The 23,579-nt window shown below is 42.0% G+C and overlaps 1 protein-coding gene across 1 annotated transcript in view; it reads left to right on the top strand.

Moving 5' to 3' along the window:
• The first annotated feature begins 1,193 nt into the window (after positions 1–1,193).
• FAIM2 (Fas apoptotic inhibitory molecule 2) overlaps positions 1,194–23,579 on the top strand; it is a 42,654-nt gene continuing 20,268 nt past the window's right edge. Inside the window, exons 1-6 of the mRNA XM_058166203.1 lie at positions 1,194–1,516; positions 6,758–6,944; positions 18,285–18,385; positions 19,441–19,505; positions 20,256–20,309; positions 22,710–22,760. Of these exons, the coding sequence (XP_058022186.1) occupies positions 1,502–1,516; positions 6,758–6,944; positions 18,285–18,385; positions 19,441–19,505; positions 20,256–20,309; positions 22,710–22,760 (473 nt within the window). The 5' untranslated portion in view covers positions 1,194–1,501. The remainder of the gene's footprint in view (positions 1,517–6,757; positions 6,945–18,284; positions 18,386–19,440; positions 19,506–20,255; positions 20,310–22,709; positions 22,761–23,579) is intronic.

The following is a 23,579-nucleotide window of genomic DNA, read 5'->3' as shown; positions in this document are numbered from 1 at the left end:
GCCACGTGAAGTGTTAGTGCCACTTTATAATGCCTTGGTAAGGCCACACTTGGAATATTGCATCCACGATGTAAAAAAGATGTTGAGACTCTAGAAAGAGTGCAGAGAAGAGCAACAAAGATGATTAGGGGACTGGAGGCTAAAACATATGAAGAACGGTTGCAGGAACTGGGTATGTCTAGTTTAACAAAAAGAAGGACTAGGGGAGACATGATAGCTGTGTTCCAATATCTTAGGGGCTGCCACAAAGAAGAGGGAGTCAGACTGTTCACCAAAGCACCTGAGGGTAGAACAAGAAGCAATGGGTGGAAACTGATCAAAGAAAGAAGCAACTTAGAACTAAGGAGAAATTTCCTGACAGTTAGAACAATTAATAAGTGGAACGACTTGCCTTCAGAAGTTGTGAATGCTCCAACACTGGAAATTTTTAAGAAAATGTTGGATAACCATCTGACTGAGATGGTGTAGGGTTTCCTGCCTGGGCAGGGGGTTGGACTAGAAGGCCTCCAAGGTCCCTTCCAACTCTGATGTTATGTTATGTTATTTCCTAAAATATTTCATTTTTCTAGGAGACGGGTGGGTGCTAACTTCCTACAAAGCAATGTGCTTTATGGGATTGGCAACAAGTCACAGTGTGGGAGTCGCTGATGTATCTAGGCCACAGTGCGGTTGACCTATGATTTTACAAATAAAAGGAGATAAATATGGCCATAACATTTCAAAAAGGACTCCAAAGAAATCAGCTGGTCTGTGAGAGAGAAAGAGAAAGGGGGAGATATTTACTGAACTGAGCGGAGCAACAGGGATCCTATTATTTTGTGTAGTTATATTATATAACTATATATAATATCCTGTTATATTGTATAGTTATTTCATGTTTATGCTTATATATACTGTGTGACAAAATAAAATAAAATAAATAAATAAATCTCTCCCTGCTTCTGATGAGCAAAGCTTTTCATGTGCCAGAGAAATCTAATAGTCCCTGGAGCTGTGCTGCCAATTGCTCCCTAGGCTGCTGTTAGTAACAGAGGAAGCGGGTGCCTCTCAGCGCATCTCGTTTCATCTCTCTCCCTGCATCACCGCCTCCTCCCTTCCTGTTCCCACTGCAAAATGCTGGACCTCGACCTTCTCCTGCATCCTGGCATCCGCCGAGTTCTATCTGCGCACTGCGATTCTGCAAAATCGGGCCCAGTAAATACCCTTTAAAATAATAATAATAATAACAAGAACAACCACTTTCTTTCCTCTCTATTTCTCCCTTGACTGAGCTTGCTCTCCTCAGCATCACCCCCACCCACCCCCCGTTCAAAAGCTGGGCAATGGTATCGCCCCAGCTCCATCAGTAGAGAGATATGCTCTAGATGTTGCTGGAACGTAGGAGCATCATTGCAGGCTGCGGCAGAGGCAGAAGCAGTGCTCATCCGAGAGAGCAAATCCTAGCCCAGCTGGCTGCTGAAGGGGCATTATCCAAGTGAGGAGCGTCACTTAAGAGGAAAAGATGACGCAGGGGAAGGTAGGTTCAAGCTGGAGCAGGACTCCATGCCTTCGTTCATGTGGCTGAATGACCTCTATATGCGATTTATCAATTTCCCATCACCCTCTTTATCTCAAGGGCTTGTAAAAGCCATCTGCTTTCTCTGGATGCTCGGTGTATACAGATGGAAGAGAGATTTTTATTATTCAATTAATATAGGGCTGCATCACCCTGCATCCTTACACTCCCACCAAGATTAAGTTTCTTAACAGCCCTAGAAAAATTACCTTAATCTAGACGACTCACAAACTTTATAAAGCATTTTTTATTTCCCCAAGCAGGGAAAGAAGGGGAGGGAGGGACTTCTGAATCCGTAAGAGATGCAATTTCTCCATGCTTGCTTTGGTTCTCCCCCAGTACTAAGAAATCTGTTGCCGTGGCAACTTAGCAAGAGGATCTAATTGAATGTCTGTTGTGTTTCAGCCCTCGATAGGTTTCAGGAATCCTCGATGGCAAATTATAGTATGAATGGTGTATTTTATAATGCTCTAAATCCTGTTGGTTGCAAGTTATATGTGCTTCTTTACCTGGAGTCTCAACTTTGTCACTTGGAATGTCACAAGGACCAGGTACCAGGTCCTAAATCCAGAACCTGTAATTCAGGAAGAGGCATACATCTTCTCTCAGAGAGCTGCAATCATGGATTCAGCAGCAAACATATATTTTTGGACTGATATGCTGAATTCTGTGTTTTTCTCTTTCTTTCTTTCTTTCTTTCTTTCTTTCTTTCTTTCTTTCTTTCTTTCTTTTTCTTTCTTTCTTTCTTTCTTGTTTTCAATCCTCGGGCTAGCTAGATATATACCGGTTTTCAGATGTTCAACTTAATATATCATTTTCTTCTTTTAAAAATAAATAATTCAAATTATGAAATTACGACATCAACAATTCAGTAAAATTACTTAGCATCATAATGTGCAGAAGAGGAATTATGCAACTTTGGTTTGGGCAACAGAATGTAGCTGCAGGATGTTGAAATTTTGAATTCAAATCGCATTCCTCTGGCTACTCAGTGGCATTTAGGACAAAATATGAAACGATAGAATCTGTTCACCGAAGAACAGATTCTATCATTTTGGCTGGAGAGTTGTTCACTGTTCTCCCCATTTCCCACCTTTTCAAGTCTCCTTTTAACCACCTGAGATCCTCCAGATGTTATGGAACTACAATCCCCGAAGGGTCTGCTGACTGGAAATTTTGGTTATTATAATCCTAGTGAGCGCCAGAGTATGCGTGCATATGTGTGTGTGTGTCCAAGAGCTTGTTCCTTTGGATTAGGTCATCCCTGTCTCGGCAGCACCACAATGACGCAGTTCTGGGCTATCCTCTTGTTGTGTTTCTGATTCTGAATATTTAACGATTGCCTCAGCTTGTGCAGCTAAAATGTGCTTAATTATCATAATCTGTATAGAATTCACAACTGCCAGTGGCTACAGGGAGACTTTATTCAATCAAAAGAGCTTTCATCTTATTTCATCTGTCTTTATGCGGCTGTTAGGTGATGGACAGTAGTGACTTAACCCAAACTGAATGACAAGCTTACAATTTTAGGCAGACTAACTAGGATTGAAGTCGTATTGAGGTTAACAGGATTTGTAATTTGAATCAGTTATTTAAAGTGGAGATGTCAAGGAGTAGTGTCTATATTTTGAGAAATATATGGGAATGTGGCTTTCCTATCCAAGGATCTTTTTTTTTTTTGAACTGGCTGAAGAATTGGGTAATTTGTGTGCTTCCCACTAGGGTTTGTTCAGCTGCAACTCCCAACATTCCTTAGCTAAACTGGGAATTGTTCAATTACATGGAGAGAACCATTGTTTCCCCTTCTGGGCCCAAACTATAAGACACATTCTGGCATTCTCTTGGTTTCTATTGGCTTTCTGAAAGGAAGAATCAAAGAAAATACTCTTATGACTTTATGTCAACAGAAAATTGGATTTTATCCAATCTGTTCAGCATTTTTAAGTCTGTCATAGAATACTAAGAGCAATTTAGGAAATTTAAATATGAGCACTTTCAGAAATTAAATGAAAAATGTCAACAACAGTATTATTCTGAAATTAATAGTAGATTAGATGCTTAGGAAACTTATTTAGTCACAAAATAGCTGCCTTTGGAACAGGGGTGAAATCCAAAATTTTTCCCTACCGTTCTATGGGCATGGCTTGGTGGGCATGGCAGGGGAAGGATATTGCAAAATCTTCATTCCCACCCCACTCCAGGGGAAGGATACTGCAAAATCTCTATTCCCACCCCATTCTGGGGCCAGCCAGAGGTGGTATTTGCCGGTTCGCCAAACTACTCAAAATTTCCACTACCAGTTCTCCAGAACCTATTAGACTCTGCTGGATTTCACCTCCGCTTTGGAGATATATATATACCTGCAAAGCTGCCATTTTCTAGAATATCAGATACCCGCTTGTAACCCTCTATCCCAACTACCTTTGCATAATCTTCCACACTACTCCTTTTGTTATTTTCTTGGCCCGAAGACAAAATAGTGTCTATGATTGAGAGGGAGGTTTGGGGGCAGGTCCTTGGAGGAGGGGGGAGAAATTAAGACAATTTTGGAGGCTGACATTCATTTTTTTTTTTGAAGCATGGCAGATTCATTGTCCCTGAAACATAAGCCAATTGTGAAAATTAAAATATAAAATTTCTGATAGTTAGTTTACGTATCTATGACTGGTGTGTTTCAAATGGTATTTTGGTTAAAAAGTCCAGAGATCTCTTATCTAGAGATGGGCTTATCCATGAATATATGTGGTATATTTCAATATAATTTTAGATTAAAAGAAGTACCCATGGATACTTTGATGCTTGGGGCATTATTTGGAGACTCACATCTACCAGATTCTGCCTACCATTAATAAAAACTTCAGGAGATCCTTGAAGAAACACATTAATTATCTCTAACGGATAAAATAAATAAATTGCAAGTTTCATGATTCATTTGCCTTCATTCAGCTGCTATTGGCTAACAGAAAGGCTCTTGAAATAATTGACAAGCAACCTTATGAAAGCTTTATTTCCATGAAGTGCAGTGTAGCAGTGAGAAGGAAGCTGAATATCTATGTTTGGTTTCAGCCAGTAGCTGTTCATGGTGATATGTCATCAGCAGTAGGTGAAACAATGCATATATTTCGGTGTATAAAATGCACTCCTCTCCCCAAAAAAGTGGGGGGAAATATCTGTGCATCTTATAGAGCGAATGTTGCCGAAGCCCCGCTCACCTGCGGACCCCCACCCTCCCAGAATGCCGCCGATCAGGTGTTCCAGACTGCGGCAGAGATGGGTTTTAGCAGGTTCTGACCAGTTCTGGAGAACCAGTAGCAGAAATTTTGAATAGTTCGGAGAACTATTAAATATCACCTGTGACTGGCCCAGCTCCCATTTATTCTCTGCCTCCCGAGTCCCAGCTGATTGGGAGAAAATGGAGATTTTGCAGTATCCTTCCCGTGCCACATCCACCAAGCCACACCCACCAAGCCATGTCACGCCCACCAAGCCACACCCACAGAACCAATTTTTTAAAAAATTGAAACCCACCACTGGGCTGCAGGGGTCGTTGCCACCTATCGCTGCCTCCATGTGTCCCATTTTTGGCCTCTGTGTGTCCGGTTTTCATCCTCCATGCGTTCCGTTTTCAGCCTCTGCAAGTCCTGTTTTTGGCCTTCGCGCACTCCATTTTTGGCCTCTGCAAATACCATTTTTGGCCTGTTCCAGGCAGTGCCTGGAACGGGCCAAAAACGTGACACAGGGAGGCTGAAAACAGGATGTGCGAAGGCCAAAAATGGAGTGTGCAGTGGCGACAGCAATGGGCAGTAATGATGTCGATGGGCGGCAGCAATCCCTGCAGGCTGAAACAGCGGATTGGCAGTATTCTGGGAGGCCGATCCAACCGCCAATCAGCAGCTCATGCGAAACCAGGCTGTGCTGAAGCTGACCAAATGGGACAGTCATTCTAGATTATCTGAGCAATAGAAACAGGGTTATTATTTCAATTTAATCATCTTCTTTGGAGGTATCGTGAATTTAGGCTTGTTTCCTGACTGAAGCTAAAATTACAAGTCCAGTTCAGACTTGGAAGGTCACTTGCTTGAGATCCAGACATATGGTGGCTGTATGTTGTGAACCATTTTGTGCGTTACCGGTTGGCTTGAGATATTTTCAATACACCAGAGGATTCTTTTCAAAATTATCAGTAACTAAGCAAAACAAAAGAGAAATGGAGATTGAGGGGAGAGAGAAATGGAGATTGAGGGGAAACCTAGAACTTACCATGCAGGAGATGTTTTCCAAGTGTTACAGCTCCAGAAGCAATAGGCCTGAATAGCTCTAAGGCAGGAAAGCAAGAGCATCAATGAACACCAAATAGTGTCCCTGTGTCTTGTCTTGGGAATGGCGCAGCCTTAATGCCCAGAGTGCATTCCGAAAGAATATCCAGTGCAATACAGATAAATTAATACAATATTGCACTGGACATTCTTGCAGAATTCTCTCTGGGCATTAAGGCTGCCCCATTCCCAAGACAAGATGCAGGCACATAATTGTAAACCTCCATGTAAGATGCATGATCAATCAATCAACTGACAGTTCTCAATGGGCAGGGAAAACCAGAGCAGGTCAGAAAAACAGGGGGAAAGGCTTCCGAACATGCACCCCTCCCCTGCATTTATTCCAGGCTAGGAAATTTGTTGAGCATTCATCCATACATATACAGGTAGTCCTTGACTTATAATGGTTCATTTAGTGACCATTCGAAGTTACAACGGCACTGAAAAAACTGATTTATGACCATTTTTTCACACTTATGACCGTTGCAACATCCCCATGGTCATGGGATTTACATTCGGACGTTTGACAACTGACTCACATTTGTGTGATCAACTTTTGTGATGTTCTGATCAGCAAAGCCGATGGGGGAAGCCGGATTCACTTAACAACCGAGTTACTAATTTAACAATTGCAGTGCTTCACTTAACAAATGTGGCAAGAAAAGTCATAAAATGGGGCAAAACTGACTTAACAAATTTTTCACTTAGCAACCTAAATTCTGGGCTCAATTGTGGTCATAAGTCGAGGACTACCTGTACCTCAAACCCTGGACCTCATCTACTTTTGATTCTCTTCTCCATCTCTCCCCATGTAAAATTTACAAGAAAAATGGTCATTCTTTTTTTAAAAAAAAAAATAATTATTGTTTTTCTTTCCCTTTTGCAGCTCTCTGTGAATAACAAGCCTGCAAATTCTGAAGGGCAGCAGGGAAATGCCGAACGAAAGCAACCTAGTGCCCCAGCAGTGCCACCAACCTATGAAGAGGCAACCTCAGCAGAAGGGATGAAAGCAGGGCCCTTTTCTCCCCCGCTGAATGTCCCTCTCCATCCCACTTGGGCATACGTGGATCCACGTGAGTTGTCTGATTCAAACAAAATAAACTCACTTGGTTTTGAAATTTGGCGGCTTCTGGTCCCATGTCGGTCGGTTGAATTTGTAGTAGAACTGAAATTCACTTCAGGAAGGTTTTCTGCGAAGGACCGGCCTGTGGTACCTCTGCCAGCGAAAATGGAGCATGCACCCTCCACCCCACCCCCAGCTCCATTTTTGTTGGCAGAGGGCTGCAGGAAGCCGCTGCGGCTGAAAACAAAGCCTGGGGGCCCCCGCACACAGCCCCCCAAGCTTCACTTTCACTGGTAGAGGTGGCAAGAGACCATTGCAGCTGAAAACAGAGCCTGGGGCCTCCCGAACTCCACTTTCACTGGCAGAGGGTGGCAAGAGACCATTGCAGCTGAAAATGGAGCCTGGGCCCCCCCAAACTCCACTTTCACTGGCAGAGGGTGGCAAGAGACCATTGCAGCTGAAAACGGAGCCTGGGCCCCCCCGAACTCCACTTTCACTGGCAGAGGGTGGCAAGAGACCATTGCAGCTGAAAACGGAGCCTGGGGCCCCCCGAACTCCACTTTCACTGGCAGAGGGTGGCAAGAGACCATTGCAGCTGAAAACGGAGCCTGCCCCCCCCCCGAACTCCACTTTCACTGGCAGAGGGTGGCAAGAGACCATTGCAGCTGAAAACGGAGCCTGGGGCCCCCCGAACTCCACTTTCACTGGCAGAGGGTGGCAAGAGACCATTGCAGCTGAAAACGGAGCCTGCCCCCCCCCGGACTCCACTTTCACTGGCAGAGGGTGGCAAGAAACCATTGCAGCTGAAAACGGAGCCTGGGGCCCCCCCGAACTCCACTTTCACTGGCAGAGAGCTGCAGGAGGCCATTGTGTCCGAAAACGGAGCCGAGGGCCCCATGTGTGCCCCCCTGAGCTCCGCTTTTGCTAGCAGAAGGCAGCAGGAGGCCATTGTAGCCGAAAATGGAGCCCGTGAGCCCATTTTCATTGGCAGAGCTCTCAGGCTACCACAGAGACCTCTGACACGAGTGACATCAAGCTGGCCACGTCCACCCTGGCCACACCCACCCCGACCCCCAAAGTCAAACACAATCCTGATGTGGTCCTCAATGAAATCGAGTTTGACACCTCTGTTCTAGATAATAGCCAGTATGATTAATTTACTTTTGGCTGAACACAATATACTACCGTTATTATGGCCTGGTTTTATGTGTGAATCCAGCCTTTGTGGTTGCCTAATTAAAAAAAAAAAAAGCAGCCTAGCTATGAATATTGCCAAGTCAGTGGCTATTATTTAGCTTATAGTTTTAGGGGCTTTTTTTGAAGATGGATGGTGGTTCCATCAGGAATCGAAGATCAGGAGGTGAATGGGGCAGTGAGAATATACCAAGAAGATGGGGGTGGATGGTGAAGTAGACACTGGGGAAAAGCAGTGTGGGCCGGAAGATGCCAGAAAGATTGGGGATGGCTACATCCAAAGTATGCTTTGCCTTTTTTTAGATAACACCTTTGAGTCATAGCTGACTAGAGATGAGAAATTGAACCCCAGAAAATCATGACAACGGTGAATGGGAGATACCATCAATCTCCTGAAGACTCCAGTCCTGTGTCATCACAATGCAGTGACTTGGAGGACAGGATAACTATGCACCAAAACATTTCTCCCATTGCTCTTCATTGTTTTTAGTTTTTATTTTAACCGCTAGAGCCTTTCAATGCCTTTGGAGAAGTTTTTTCTGCGTAAAACCAACACAAAGCTGGAATCTCTACAGAAATACAGTAAATGCAACTGATCAATTAATTCTTAGCTTAGCTATTACTGTACAAATGGGCATTTGGAAAGTGGATTTAAAGTAATGCCAAAATGAAACTGTTCCCCAAAGGCCAAAATTATTGACCATTACCACAATGGCAAGTTGTGAGGCTTGATGTCTCTTAGCTCTTTATGGGAGCGATTTAATTTAATCAATAACTGCTTTTATAGGATATTGATCCTGAAATCTTATAGTAGCACAAGATTTTAGTACAATTTACTGGCAAACGCTAGGGTTATCATTACATTTTAAGCAATAACATGGATAAATCAGAATTATTCCCCTATACCCTGTTACTTCCCTGACTAATAATGGTTATGTGAAATGTACCATATCAAGCAGATCTTGGGAATATTCAATTTGGAGATTTGATAAAAATGGGTAGCCCCAAATATGTGTCTGAGAGTCCTACTTTGCGATATGTCCTTTGTATTATTATTAATATCTGTAATGTTTAGAGGATAAGTGTAAGTGCCCACAGCACTTGGTCATTAGCAATTTGGTCATTAACATAGCATATATAGCAGCAAATGAAATCATCTGAGAGAACTTTTACATCTGTTTAAAGAACCTCTACCAGGAAATGTAATTCCCAATGTCTTCCTTTTGTAACTAATCCCGATACCAAAGGAAAAAGAGAATGAACATCTTACAGGCTAAAGATGAATTTTAATGATAAGTATTGTTGGAGCATAGGGACGTGGTGGCTCAGGGGTTAGGACGCTGAGCTTGTCAATCGAAAGGTTGGCAGCTCAGCGGTTCGAATCCCTAGGGCTGCCGTGTAATGGGGTGAACTCCCGTTACTTGTCCCAGCTTCTGTCAACCTAGCAGTTTCGAAAGCATGTAAAAATGCAAGTAGAAAAAGTAGGGACCACCTTGGTGGGAAGCTAACAGCATTCTGTGCGCCTTTAGCGTTGAGTCATGCCGGCCACATGACCACGGAGACGTCTTCGGACAGCGCTGGCTCTTCAGCTTTGAAATGGAGATGAGCATCGCCCCCTAGAGTCGGCAACGACTAGCACGTATGTGTTGAGGGGAACCTTTACCTTTACCTTTATTGTTGGAGCAGTGGTCCCTAACCTTTTGGGTACCAGGGAACGGTTTTGGAAAAGACAAATTTTCCACAGTCTGGGAGAGGGAAGGAGGAGCTCACAACATAGATCCCTTGCATGTGCAGTTTACAGTAGGGTTTACTCTCCTATGAGAACCAAATGCCTGATGAGCTGACGTGGAGCTGAGGCATTGATGTTAACGCTGGGAAGCGACTGCAAATATAGATGAAGCTTCACTTGCTCGCCCACTGTTCATCTCCAGCTGGGTGTCCCAGTTCCTAACAGGCCTAGGACCGGTATCGGTCCATAGCTTGGGGGGTTGGGGACCCCTGTGTTGGAGCATAGATAGATTAGGTCTATGTTTTAAGATAAGATGTAGCCACACCCTTACAAAAAAATCAATTTCTGGTTTATTCCCGCTCTCATAGGAAACATGGTTTGTGCATGATTAGGTGAAGCTATAACTTGGGATATTTTTGCTCATTTCATCGGGTCTACCTGCCTGATCCTTCCCTAGGGCAAGTGCAATATATCTTTGTTACAACAGGTGAAATGATCCAGCATCCAAGGAGGTTTTGGCAAATTTAGTTGTGCAAAATACGGCACTATGGATATTGATTGAGCCATCTGCAAAGTAGCAACATTTTATTAGCTGCCATTTTTTGGTTGGTCAATTTCCAAGCTTAAATTGAAAATTTTGCTACTGGGTGTTAAGCCCTAAAACATTTTTGAGTATCAAGTGTTGCAAAAATAATTTCTTACGCTACAAATATGTAGACTATAAAAACAAATATGTACACTATACAATTCTGCTTTGTTTCCTCCTGCCGGTTGAGATATAGGTATATTAAGTGGAGCCTTTTTGGTGACAGGAATCAGCTTGGAGAACTCAAGGAGCCTTACTAAGCTGAATTCCCCACATGAATATTAGGACCAGAATTCTCAGAATTCCAAACAAACCTAGTTAATGGCCATATAGGGTAAGAATTATGGGAGCTGTAGTCCCAATCCATACAGAAACCATTAGCCTAGAGCAGGGGTCTGCAAACTTGGCTCTTTTAAGACTTGTGGACTTCAACTCCCAGAGTTCTTCAGCCAGCTTTCCCAGCTTTCCCAGCCAGCTCTGGGAGTTGAAGTCCACAAGTCTTGAAAGAGCCAAGTTTGCAGACCCCTGGCCTAGAGAAGAATGTTGTAGAATAATACCCTCTCCAGCCACCTTACATATGTGACTGAGAGATGCTTTTAAGAAACTTTTGACAAGATATTTTAAAGTGTATCATTATTCGATTTTGTAGCGATTCCTTTTGAGTGGTGTTTTGATTATCACTGCTGTGCTTGAAGTGGTTACTTTATTTTATTCATTTTATTTTGCTTTACTGGGGTTGTTGATAACCACTTTGAACTAGTGGGATAAAGTGTTTTAAAACTGTATCTGTCTAAACTCCACAGGAGTCACCGTGCCATATTGTATTATAGAATGTTTGTAGACTTTGATTATTAATTGAATCTGTCATCATATTAAATTGGGTGTCTATGCATCCTACAGGATGGCCCTCAATTTAAAGGTTTCCTCTGTTTGGACTCTTCAACTGAGACCAGTTTCACGATAAGTAGAGAGAAAAGGAAGGATCTTGCCATTGTCCATCAATATCCACCACCTTAATAGAGTGATGTTTTGCAGGTGTGATTTGGTTTAGATTAGTATTATTATTTCAAGATCAGTCTCTCTATAAAACTAAATTATTTTTTTTTGGCATTTATATCCCGCCCTTCTCCGAAGACTCAGGGTGGCTTACACTATGTCAAGCAATAGTCTTCATCCATTTGTATACTATATACAAAGTCAACTTATTGCCCCCCAACAATCTGAGTCCTCATTTTACCTACCTTATAAAGGATGGAAGGCTGAGTCAACCTTGGGCTTGGTGGGACTTGAACCTGCAATATTGCAAGCAGTTGCTGTTAATAATAGGCTGCATTAGCCTGTTGCGCCACCAGAGGCCCATTTAAATTTGGATATACATATTTTAAACAAAGAAATGCCTAGCTTTCTTCTTAATTGGATATAGTATGTGTAGTAGCAGTCTGGTTGTTTATCAAAGAATTCAACTGTTATTTTATTTCAGAAGCTTGGATAATGTTTTTCTTAGTTGTTAGCTTAAGCAAGACACCAACTGTTCAAAAACAAAAAAAAATCAGGCTGGTGCAGCGGAAACACATCTGTCTCTGGAGGGACAGAGTTTTCATCATAAATTATGCCAAGGTGGTTAATCTCAGACAATTAGATAAGGCCAAGGGAATCCATCTGCACAAGGATTAATTATTTTTACGAGCTTGCTTAATATTCAAGAGTAGGGAAAGCCTTTGATCCACAGCTGAAAAATAAAGTCTGATCTATACAAAAAATATAGTTTTCACCATTTTGTTTTATCCTATTGCTAGCAAAATGCTGCTTATTTGGTTTGGAAGATGATTTCCACCCCACCCCACCCCACCCAGCTTTCCGGAAGTATGGACTTACAATCACAATTGGGACTAGAATTTCTGTCATTAGTCGATGTGGTCATAAAAGGAATCATCGTCATGTGATCAGACTTGAATTTATTACAATTTTTTACCAAGCTAGCCACGTATGAACCATGTCGTCATTAAGCAAATTCAGCTTTCCTAATTGAATAGACTTGTTGGAAGCTGGCTGGGAAGGTCACAAATCCCATTTACGTAACTGTAATACGCTGCAAGTGTGGAAAATAAGAGCTAGTTGTAAGGCACCTAAGTTGTGATCATATGACTATAGGTGTGTGTGTGTGTGTGTGTGAGAGAGAGAGAGAGAGAGAGAGACAGAGACAGAGACAGAGACAGAGACAGACAGAGACACAGGTAGAGACACAGAGAGACAGAGAGAGAGAAAGAGAGAGAGAGACAGATAGACAGACAGACAAACAAACAGACAGAGATAGAGAGATGGTTGTAACTTTGAGGATAGGTTGTAAGTCACTTTTTCCAAGACCGTTGTAACTTTGAATGGTTGTTAAAGAAATGGTCATAGGTCAAGGACTACCTGTCTTACAATTTCTGTGCCTTATGCACTCATCATACCATGTGCTTGCTTGCTTATCTGACTTCTATAGGGCTCCTCTTGATGGAGAAAGGATTTCCAATTGTAATCACTGAAACGTGACTTCTGAGATATATTTGAAAGGAGAGACTTAAAACAAAAAAGATCCCGCATGATCAGATAGCAAACGGCTCCATAAAATTATCAACCAAGCATGAGGTGGCAATCAAACAGACAAACCCTTTGCTTGAAGGTATTGGGAAAAGGAGTGAAAATAAAAGAGAGCATTGTAATACCACAGTGTTATTTGGAGTGCATTATTACAGTGCATTTTCTACAGTGGTAACTGTGTTGGCCTTTGGCAGCAAAAACAGCAGAGAGTTATATTTCACCTTACGAAATAATAGTTTCTTTATGGCAGAGGCTATGATCCATGATAGACTATATTATGATAAATGTTTGTCTTAAAAATATTGGAAATTCTTGGTGGTGGTAGTGACGATGGCGATGTAAATCTCCAATGCGCTGCTTTTGGCTTCTTGCTCATAATCCTGGACTGGCAACGCAACCATCCCTACAATTATATTGAGACATGATTCCTGAATTTGGATCCCCCCCTAATATTGAGCTCCAATATGGGAAGTTAATCAGTGGTTTTGCCAACCCCGTGGTGTTTTCTCTGCCTAATTTCCCAGAATCCCTCTTTCTTCTTGACACAGAATTGTGGGAAAAGTTATGATAGAGTTTTCAGATTAACAAATTGCATTAAAAGACATAAGTTTTAATGAGCTACAGTTCACTTTGTGCAAGGGAGTGAGATGGAATCTCTGCCAATTGCCAGTGGTTGAGGATAGTGATAAAAGAAGGCTGTTGCTTCAAAATTTATTTGTAGCCCCCACTCCCCACAAGGCGTGGGTTCTTTTCGTGACATTTAATACATATTAAACCAACCTCCCATCCACCCCATAGCATTACAGGTAGTCCTCGTGTTACAACCAGTCACTTAGCAGCTATTTTAAGTTATGACAGACCTTCCCAGAGCTACTTACAAGCTAATTTTGAAGTTCCAATGGCTGCCCACCTGCTTGTGGTCATGTGATCACATTATGGGCACATTATGACCTGCATATACAGTCTTTAGCAGCATCCTGCAGTCATGTGATTGTAATTTATAATGTCTTTTGCCGGAAACCAGCGTTTCTAGCAAAAAAACACCCATTGGGTACACTGCCGATTGCAATGAACAAGGACACACATTCAGTTTTGTAACTAATCAAGATTATTGGGTGAGCAGGCACAAAAACAGCCAGGGAAGTGATTGATGCCTGGGAAAAAGGCCCCTTGTTAGTCCATAGGAGTGCTGAATTATCACCAGCCTATCAAATATTTAGGGCTTGGTAGCACAAGGAAACAACAGCCAATTGCCAGCCATCAACACACCAATCAGCCAATAGAAAAGCACCACGTAAACATGAATCTCAGAACAGCCCAAAGCATGTATTCCAGTAGAGAAATTCCCTGAATACGGGCTCCAGCATGAATCCGAAAGCTCTGAAGAATAAATCTGTGCTCCCGGTGACTGACCCAAATTCAGTTTCGCACAATGGGTTTGCCATGTTTGTTTAATAATTGCGGAGTTTGCTTAATGACTGCCGCAAAAAAGGATAACCACAATTCCAGCCTCAATCAAAGTTGCAAGTCAAAGACTAGCTGTTTAGTGTTTCAATAGATAAAATGTTAATGGAATAGTTGAAACATAAACATGATTTCTGTGATACCAATCACATGACCTTGGCATGCAGTTCTTGCAGTTTCACACGTCACTGGAGCCTAAACAAATTATGAAGCTGTTGCTTTCTTGAGATATTCACATGATCCCAAGAGGACAACATCTGCCCAGACTGTCCTTGCCTTGTGGCCTTTTGATCCCACTTTGCAGCTTGTGGGTCAGATCTTTCAGCAGAACTGGAACATGCAGTTTTCAAAGTCATCTTTGGCATTTTTCTTTTTCATTAGATCTTTGACCTCTGATTACTGTCACCTGTGACAACTTTTAAAATTGCCCATCTAGGAGATGGGAACTTTCCATGCACTTCAGCCTCAAAAGTAAATTAAAGTTTGCTCTGTTTCTGTCTCTTTGTCGCTCTTTCCCTATACCTTCGTATGTCCAGGGTTCAAATGCACAGAACCTACATAGTCCAGAAGCAAGGTATAAAACAGGAAAACTCTTTTTTTAAAAAAAATCTAAAATAGACTTAACAGAACGGCAATTTTTTAAAAATACCTAAGTATCCTACTTAGACTTTAATTTTTAAATTGTGTGTTTATCTCTTTAGAATTGTAAAATACTCTTATTTGTATAGAGAGATGGCCAGTGATGATTCTTTTTCCTTGCATGACTTTATTATTTTCAAGGCATGTTGGTTCTGTCCTGTTTCTGCCTCAGTTGGAAATTAGCTGTTCTTAAAAGATTCAATCATGTATGTACATGTGCATGCATATTTCCAGATGCAAAATATATATCTCTGCACTTTCCCCTCACATTTTCTGTGCCATTTCACTAGTCCACTCATGATATATATTTTTTATTTGCATTTATATCCCGACCTTCTCCGAAGACTCAGGGCGGCTTACACTATGTTAGCAATAGTCTTCATCCTATTTGTATATTTATATACAAAGTCAACTTTATTGCCCCCAACAATCTGGGTCCTCATTTTACCTACCTTATAAAGGATGGAAAGCTGAGTCAACCTTGGGCCTGGTGGGACTTGAACTTGCAGTAATTGCAAGCAGCTGCTGTTAATAACAGACTGTCTTAGCTGTCTGAGCCACAGAGGCCCAGTTTTCTCTTAAGTAGGCATTTTATATAAATTTGTGGGAGTTGGAGATCTATGTTGCCAAAATCTGGAGATGTTCAAAAACCCAAGTCCAGCTTCATTTGCACTCCTACCTGAATATAAGAATGGCAGATTCACCCAGCCCATATTAAAATTGGTATATCTTTCTCCCCTTCCCTGTTTATTACATTTATTAATTTAGTACAGTATTGTGTGATATCCAATTTATAGGAATGAAACATCTCTTAAAATAAAGTATAATCAAGATAGGTTCAGTTTTCTTTGTTTATTTGCAGCTTTTATAAGGTTCCCCAGTCAAAAGACTCATGGTAGGTGAGATTAAAAAAATAAAAATTAATCACATGAATACCACTATTGATCAATTAGGGCTAAAGGCTCAGTGGGTCACAGTGATTTTTTTGTTATTTTTGAGTACCATGGGAATGTTTTACTATACTGTTGATAATAAGTTAGAAGCAGGCAGAGGGAATCATCATTTCTTGTTACAACTACTTTGACCAGATGGGTTGGAAGCTTTGTTTGTTGTTCTTCCTCATGGAGTCCAACAGTCCTATGAGGTACGGAAGGGAAGCACCATCACAGCTTGCTAATTCAATGAATGGCTGACAGGACTTTGATCATTTTCTGAGCCCAACTGCCCTGGGAGAAGAAATAGGTGCAAGTGTTCTAGAGCAGTGCTTCTGAACCTAGATGACTTGAAGATGTGTGGACTTCTAGAATTCCACAGCTGGCATGGCCGACTGTGGAATTCTGGGAGTTGAAGTCCACACATCTTCAAGTCGCCAAGGCTGAAAAACCACTGGTTTAGAGTAATGGTTTACTTCTTAAGGCCATTTCTGTCATAGCTGGCCATTACTAGCATAGGAAAACAATGCCTGACTTGGTGCAGGGAATGAAGTGATATGCAACTCACAAAAGTGTATGCCTTTGAATAAAATGTGTTAATGAGAAAAAGTATGGCCAGACTCCTCTTGCTTTTTAGTACCGTGAATTAGCATGACTTTCCTCCAACAGTGTTTGATCTCCATAGGGGGGAGGAAATATCTCCCCATAGAAGATTGACTACTAATACCTGCAAGTGATTTCAGAAGAAAGGAGAATGGGGTGTGGATGAAGGAGGGAAGTTTTCATCAAAGCTGTTATGTTTGAAGTCCAAGTAAGGCATTTGATAAAGTAGACAATAACCTACTACTAGATAAAATAGAAAAATGTGGGTTAGGCAGCATCACCACCAGATGGATTTGTAACTGGCTGACCAACTGCACTTAACGTGTAGTCCTCAATGGAACTGCGTCTGCATGGGGGTGAAGTATGCAGTAGGGAACCCCAAGGCTCTGTTTTAGGTCCAGTACTCTTCAATATCTTCATCAATGATTTGGACGAAGGGATAGATGGGGAACTCATCCAATTTGTAGATGACACCAAGCTAGCAGGAATAGCCAACACTCCAGAAGATAGGCTCAAATTACAGAAAGATCGTGACAGACTTGAACATTGGGCGCTATCTAATAAAATGAAATTCAATGGTGAAAAAAGTAAGGTTCTACATTTAAGCAAGAAAAACAAAATGCACAGGTACAGTATATGTGGTATCACGCTCATTAGTAGTAACTGTGAGAAGGATCTTGGAGTCCTAGTGGACAACTATTTAAATATGTAGCTGCCAAAAAAGCCACAGTTCTAGACTGCATAAACAGAGGGATCGAATCAAGATCACGTGAAGTGTTAATACCACTTTATAATGCCTTGGTAAGGCCACACTTGGAATACTACATCCAGTTTTGGTTGCCATGATGTAAAAAAGATGTTGAGACTCTAGAAAGAGTGCAGAGAAGAGCAACAAAGATGATTAGGGGACTGGAGGCTAAAACATATGAAGAACGGTTGCAGGAACTGGGTATGTCTAGTTTAATGAAAAGAAGGACTGGGGGTAACATGAGAGCAGTGTTCTGATATCTCAGAGACTGCCACAAAGAAGAGGGACTCAAGCTATTCTCCTATGCACCTGAGGGCAGGACAAGAAGCAATGGATGGAAACTAATCAAGGAGAGATGCAACTTAGAACTAAGGAGAAATTTCCTGACAGTTAGAACAAGTAATCAGTGGAACAACTTGCCTCCAGAAGTTGTGAATGCCCCAACATTGGAAGTTTTTAAGAAGATATTGGATAACCATTTGTCTGAAGTGGTGTAGGGTTTCCTGTCTTGGCAGGGGGCTGACTAGAAGACCTCCAAGGTCCCTTCCAACTCTGGTATTCTATATGTAGTGGATTAACATCCCAGAATGAATGTGGGCTGCTGAAACCAGCCAGAAGAACTAACCAGTCTATAACATAGACTTCTATACTTTCATGGTCCCTATGGAGGCATAATTTGCCTTCAATATTTTCTTTGATTAGCTCAGAAAAAAAATCAGATAATAGGTTAATTCAATTTAATTCAAATTAAACCTGAAACTTTGTGTAAAATAAATATTCAGACCATAAATTTCAGTAGGGAAGAGCACAGTCTCATCTTATATGACATACTCCTTTGCTTAGACAAATTTTTTATTTTTCACCTGTTTCAGATTCCAGTCCTAACTATGGAAGTGGATACTCAGGGGAAACTGAGACCCTCACAACTTTCAGCTGGGATGACCAGAACGTGCGCAGGGTATTCATCAGGAAGGTAATGTCAAAGCAATTAAGACCAAACCAAACTCAATGCTTAATCAGTAGTGAGGAAGAATGGCAGGTTGCAAGGTCTTAGTTCATTTTATGCATACCAGAATGAAGCACAAGATCAAGAACAGGTGTTAGAACAAAGACACAACATTGGATAGAATCAGAGGCTAAAACAGATTCCAGAAAGAGTCCAGTCATGGAGAAGGGCTTCAGAAATAATAATCAATGCCAAGGTCAAGTGTCTACTAAATGAAATCACATTGATTGTTAAAATTACACTCAAATTTTAGCCCTCAGGCCATCTAAAAATTCCTGCCTCTTAGTTTTAGATCTGGATCATCAGTTTCCTCCAATTTCTGGGACTTGAAGGTATTCCAGCTAATTTTGGCAAAAGCCACAGAAAGCTTTGAGCCTGGAATTGTGTCTTGAGTTAGACTCGGGAATGTTAGGCCTAGATTCAAGACTTTGTAGGCTCAGTGGCTGTCTGGGAGTTTCTGTCAGGCCCCAAGAACCAGGAACAACACAAGGAATTATTTCTGAGTAGTTTGTTTATTGTTGTTACCCACAGACATAAATCTTGACAGACTAAACTAATTATAACTATAGATGTTACTCTGAGAACTGTTAGTTGGGAGGTCCATCTCTGCCTATCAGACATTCAAAACTCCACTGTCTCTGGGAAAGAGCCCCTCCCTCCCACGAATCTGGATTACATTCCATTATAGGTCGACAGTGCATTCTCTACTGAGGACTCCTTCATAGGAGGTAGCACCATCACCCATGGATCTTGTTCTCATCAACACCTAAAACAGTTCCTTCACATGGACACCTGTCCACGTGAACAACTCCTTTCTTCCAGTATTGATTATATGGGCCTTACGAAGATGGTCAGAACAAGATCACGTAAGGAGATTACAGTATAATGTGTGAACTTCCCCCAAAAAGAATGGGTGGTAGAACTAGGTTGATAGGGTCTGGCTTGCTTTTTAATTATCAGGTCCTCCGAATCATTGCTGAGCATTAACCAGGCTGATATTTATTCTGTTTCTTTGATATTAGGTTTATAGCATCCTTTCACTTCAGCTCCTCATTACAGTCAGCATTGTGGCTATCTTCACATTCTGGTAAGTCTCTGTCCTAGCAACCCTGCCTGGCAACAAACCTTTTGCAACTGCTTTTCTTTTCTGGTCTGCTATTTTTTTCCCCCCTATTGGTGTTACTCCTCCCATATTTTCACATTCCACATTTTACAAATGAGGAATTAAACATGCAGAGTGTTCTGTTGTTATGCCCCCAATCATACATTTATACTGCACGACTCAATCATGTTTTAGTTTAGTGCACATTTGAAGCAGTAAGGAAGGCCACTTAGAAATATTCAGATCATAGCATCTCTTAAGGGAGGATATTTTTAATCAAGCACTAAAATCCAAATTTGTCTTGATACTTTCATAAATCAAACATAGTGAACGTTCTAATTTTGTTTTCTATGTTTAGCCATAACCAGCATCAATCAATATCTGTTGTTCCTAGCACAGCAGAAAGGCAGGCAGGCAGGCAAGCAGGGTGGTACTTTTTTATCATTTATAAAAGCATTCTTAGAAGGATGATTAGGTCAGTATTAAAATTTCTTAATCAAGGGTTTTAATCAGTAGTGGGTTGTTACCAGTTCGCCCTGGATTGGGCAAACTGGTAGCGGCAGTGGCAGGAGACTCCACCCACCCACCCGGACATCTCTGTGCATCCGCAGAAGCGTCACAAGTGTGAGCATGCCCACAAGCGAACCGGTAGCGACGGGATTTGAATCCCACTACTGGTTTTAGTGCTCCATATTTTGCTCTCATTCTTCTAATCTCTTGTGTTTTTCATTGCAGTAAACCAGTTCAAGGATATGTCCAAGCAAATCCAGCCTGGTACTGGGCTTCCTAGTAAGTACAGATTTGATCTCAGAGATTATTTGTATGTCAGCCGTCAAAGTTAACCTAACACCTTATAGGATAAGAAAACAAACAGTATTTGCAAAATTACTCTGTAGCTTCATTTCATTTCCCCCCCAAGGATAAGGTAACATGGAACGGCTTAGCCAACCAGGATCGAAGTGTAAAAATGGTGGTAGCCAATTATATTTATTTATTGTTCAGTTTGTTTGAGGGGGTTTAATCTGGTCACCATTTCTATACAGGTAGTCCTCAACATACAACCACAGTTGAGAATTGGGATAGGGATAGGGATAGGGATGGGGATAGGGATAGGGAGAGGGATAGGGAGAGGGAGAGAGGGAGAGGGAGAGAGAGAGGGAGAGAGGGAGAGAGAGAGGGGGAGAGAGAGAGAGAGAGAGAGAGAGAGACTGGCTCAAAGTCACTGAGTCAGCTTTCATGCCTAAGGCAGGACTAGAATTCAAAGTCTCCTGATTTCTCACCACTATACCCAACTGAGGTTTTCTCACCATTTCTCAAGACCCAATAATATTTCATTCTTCTCTGCATAAGTTTTGGGGTTATGGTGAGGGAGTCAGTTAAACACTCAAGAGACGTATAGGATTGGATGGGACCAGAGGTGGGCTTCAAAATTTTTAGCAAGGGGTTCTCTGCCTGGTTGCTGGGTGGGCGTGACCATGGTGGGTGTGGCCTAGTCCAGGAGTTTCCAGCCTTGGTCCCTTTAAGATTTGTGGACTTCAACTCCCAGCAAAGCTGGCTGAGGGATTCTGGGAGTTGAAGTCCACAAGTCTTAAAGGGACCAAGGTTGGAGACCCCTGGCCTAGTCAGTCTGCACCATGGGGGGGGGCGCGTTTTTGCCCTCCCTGGGCTCTGGAGGCTTTCCTTGAGCCCCCGGGAGGATGAAAATGCCCTCCCCAGGCTCTGGAGGCCCTCTGGAGGCCGGAAATGGGCCTGGTAGGCCGGTTTTTTCCCCTCCCCGAGCCTCCGCGATTGCCCTGCACTTACCTGCATCCAAAACGGACTGCTTGGGGACTCCTGGAAGGGGAAGGATGGGGTGGGCAGGGCCAGCCAGGAATGGGATTTGGGGGTTCTCTGAACTGCACAGAATCTTAGCTAGAGGTTCTCTCGAACCCCTGCGAACCCTCCAGCAGCCCACCCCTGGATGGGACAGACCAATAAAAACCTAGGTTGCTGGATGCAAAAGAAAAATTACAGCAAGACCAGCTTGCGTGACAAGAGGCTTGCTGAATTTTCGTGTTCTGCATAACTATTTAAGGTGCAGTACTTTTGTCCTCTTCAACGAGTGCCAACTTTTCACAATTGCATGGCTTCTTCAGCCTAATGGCATACCACCTGACTATTGCAAATGTAACTGGAAACCTGCCTTCCCATTAACAAGCTGATTTCTTCTTTACCAGGCAGATGTTGACTGTCTGGGGAGCAGTTTAAGGTTACATTCTATTAAATTCTATCTTGTGGAAAAGTACTGGTGGAATGCTTAGGGAGCAAGGGTTAACCTTAGCCTCCTGTTCTCTTTTGAATCAGAAGCCTTGGGTCCTTAATAAATCTCCTTTGCATTCCGCTAGTTGGCTACAGTACATGGATGACCTATTAGAATTGAATTGGGGATCAGAAATATCTATTTTCCACCCTGAGATGGGGTCTGAATTTCAACATAAAACTTAAAAGACTTGGAAAATGTATGCCAAATTAGCCATCCAGTTGAAGGCTAATTTTCTTTAGACCAATAATCTCTTTTGGGCAATATATTGTACATAGAGAAATAAAGATACATACTGTAGATGGAGAGAGAGAGAGAGAGAGAGATGATAGATACAGAGATAGATGATAGATAGATAGATAGATAGATAGATAGATAGATAGATAGATAGTAAATAGATAGATAGATAGATAGATAGATAGATAGATAGAGTGATAGAGTGATAGATAGAGTGATAGATAGATAATACATGCGTATGCCTTCTAGTCAGTCTTCACTCCTGATGACTGCCTATTCCATTCCCCGAAATTTTCTTGGCAAGGATTTTGAGAAATGGTTTGCCAGGTTGGCAAATAGGATTGCTGTTAGTCTGAGCCATCCGTCATGGCCTGTTTGCCTTGGGAGACCCTCCTGGACATATACATGTCCAACGACATAGTCCACTATTTCGTTTACCCCCGCCCCCCATACACACACATGCCCTTCGCCTCATCAAGGCCCCGATCATAGAAGGAATTATTATGTCTAGTATTTATATAGTGCTTTTTTCCTCAGAATTTGTTAACCAATGATCATCTAAGATAGAAAAAAAGAAAAGATTAAGAGCAACAGCAGGCAGGATTCCCTCTCCTCCCCTTGGTTCATTCTCTCTCTCTCTTTTCTCCTCCTAGTGCTGTTTTCTTTATCACCTATTTGATCCTTGCCTGCTGCTCTGGACCAAGGTAACATTACACAAGGGGTTTGGACTATTTGTGGTGGGTTAATTCTGTTTGGGGAAGAGACCATGCGATGGTGGAAGTGTGGATATTCTAACGTCACTTGAGCTAGTCTTGTTGGCCTGTCTAAAGAACCAAATATGGCCACCAAATTTTTATGGATTTGCTTCCTTCTGGGAATTATAATGTATTGTTATTGGGCTGATTAAAAATGCAACAAATAGTGTTTGCTTACAGGTCAACATATTGAGTATAAGGGGGGGGAAAAGCATATAGACAAATGAGTCCTGAGTTTTTATTTGTTTATTTAATAAATGTTTATGCCACCCATCTCCCCTAGAAGGTGATGGCCGTCAGTTTTCAAAAAATATTTAAATTTTTCTTTGCACAAGCTCTCCTTGGCTTGTTAACCAGAAACTCAGTCATCTGCCCTTGGGGGGGGTGGCCAGAGGGGGCTGAATCAAAAACATTCCATTGGTTTATCTCAAATCCTCAGAGTAGCAGTTGAATGCATCAAATGCATAGTTAGCCACCAGCCATCAATGCTCTTTTCGAAATGCACCTTTTTTTTTTTTTTGCATTTATATCCCGCCCTTCTCCGAAGACTCAGGGCAGCTTACACTGTGTTAAGCAATAGTCTTCATCCATTTGTATATTATATACAAAGTCAACTTTTATTGCCCCCAACAATCTGGGTCCTCATTTTACCTACCTTATAAAGGATGGAAGGCTGAGTCAACCTTGGGCCTGGTGGGACTTGAACCTGCAGTAATTGCAAGCAGCTGCTGTTAATAACAGACTGCATTAGTCTGTTGAGCCACCAGA

This window comes from Ahaetulla prasina, chromosome 2 (genome assembly GCF_028640845.1).
Source record: "Ahaetulla prasina isolate Xishuangbanna chromosome 2, ASM2864084v1, whole genome shotgun sequence".
Lineage (NCBI taxonomy): Eukaryota > Metazoa > Chordata > Lepidosauria > Squamata > Colubridae > Ahaetulla > Ahaetulla prasina.
Note: the sequence above shows the minus strand (reverse complement) of the source record. Positions and strands in the feature narration are given on the sequence as shown.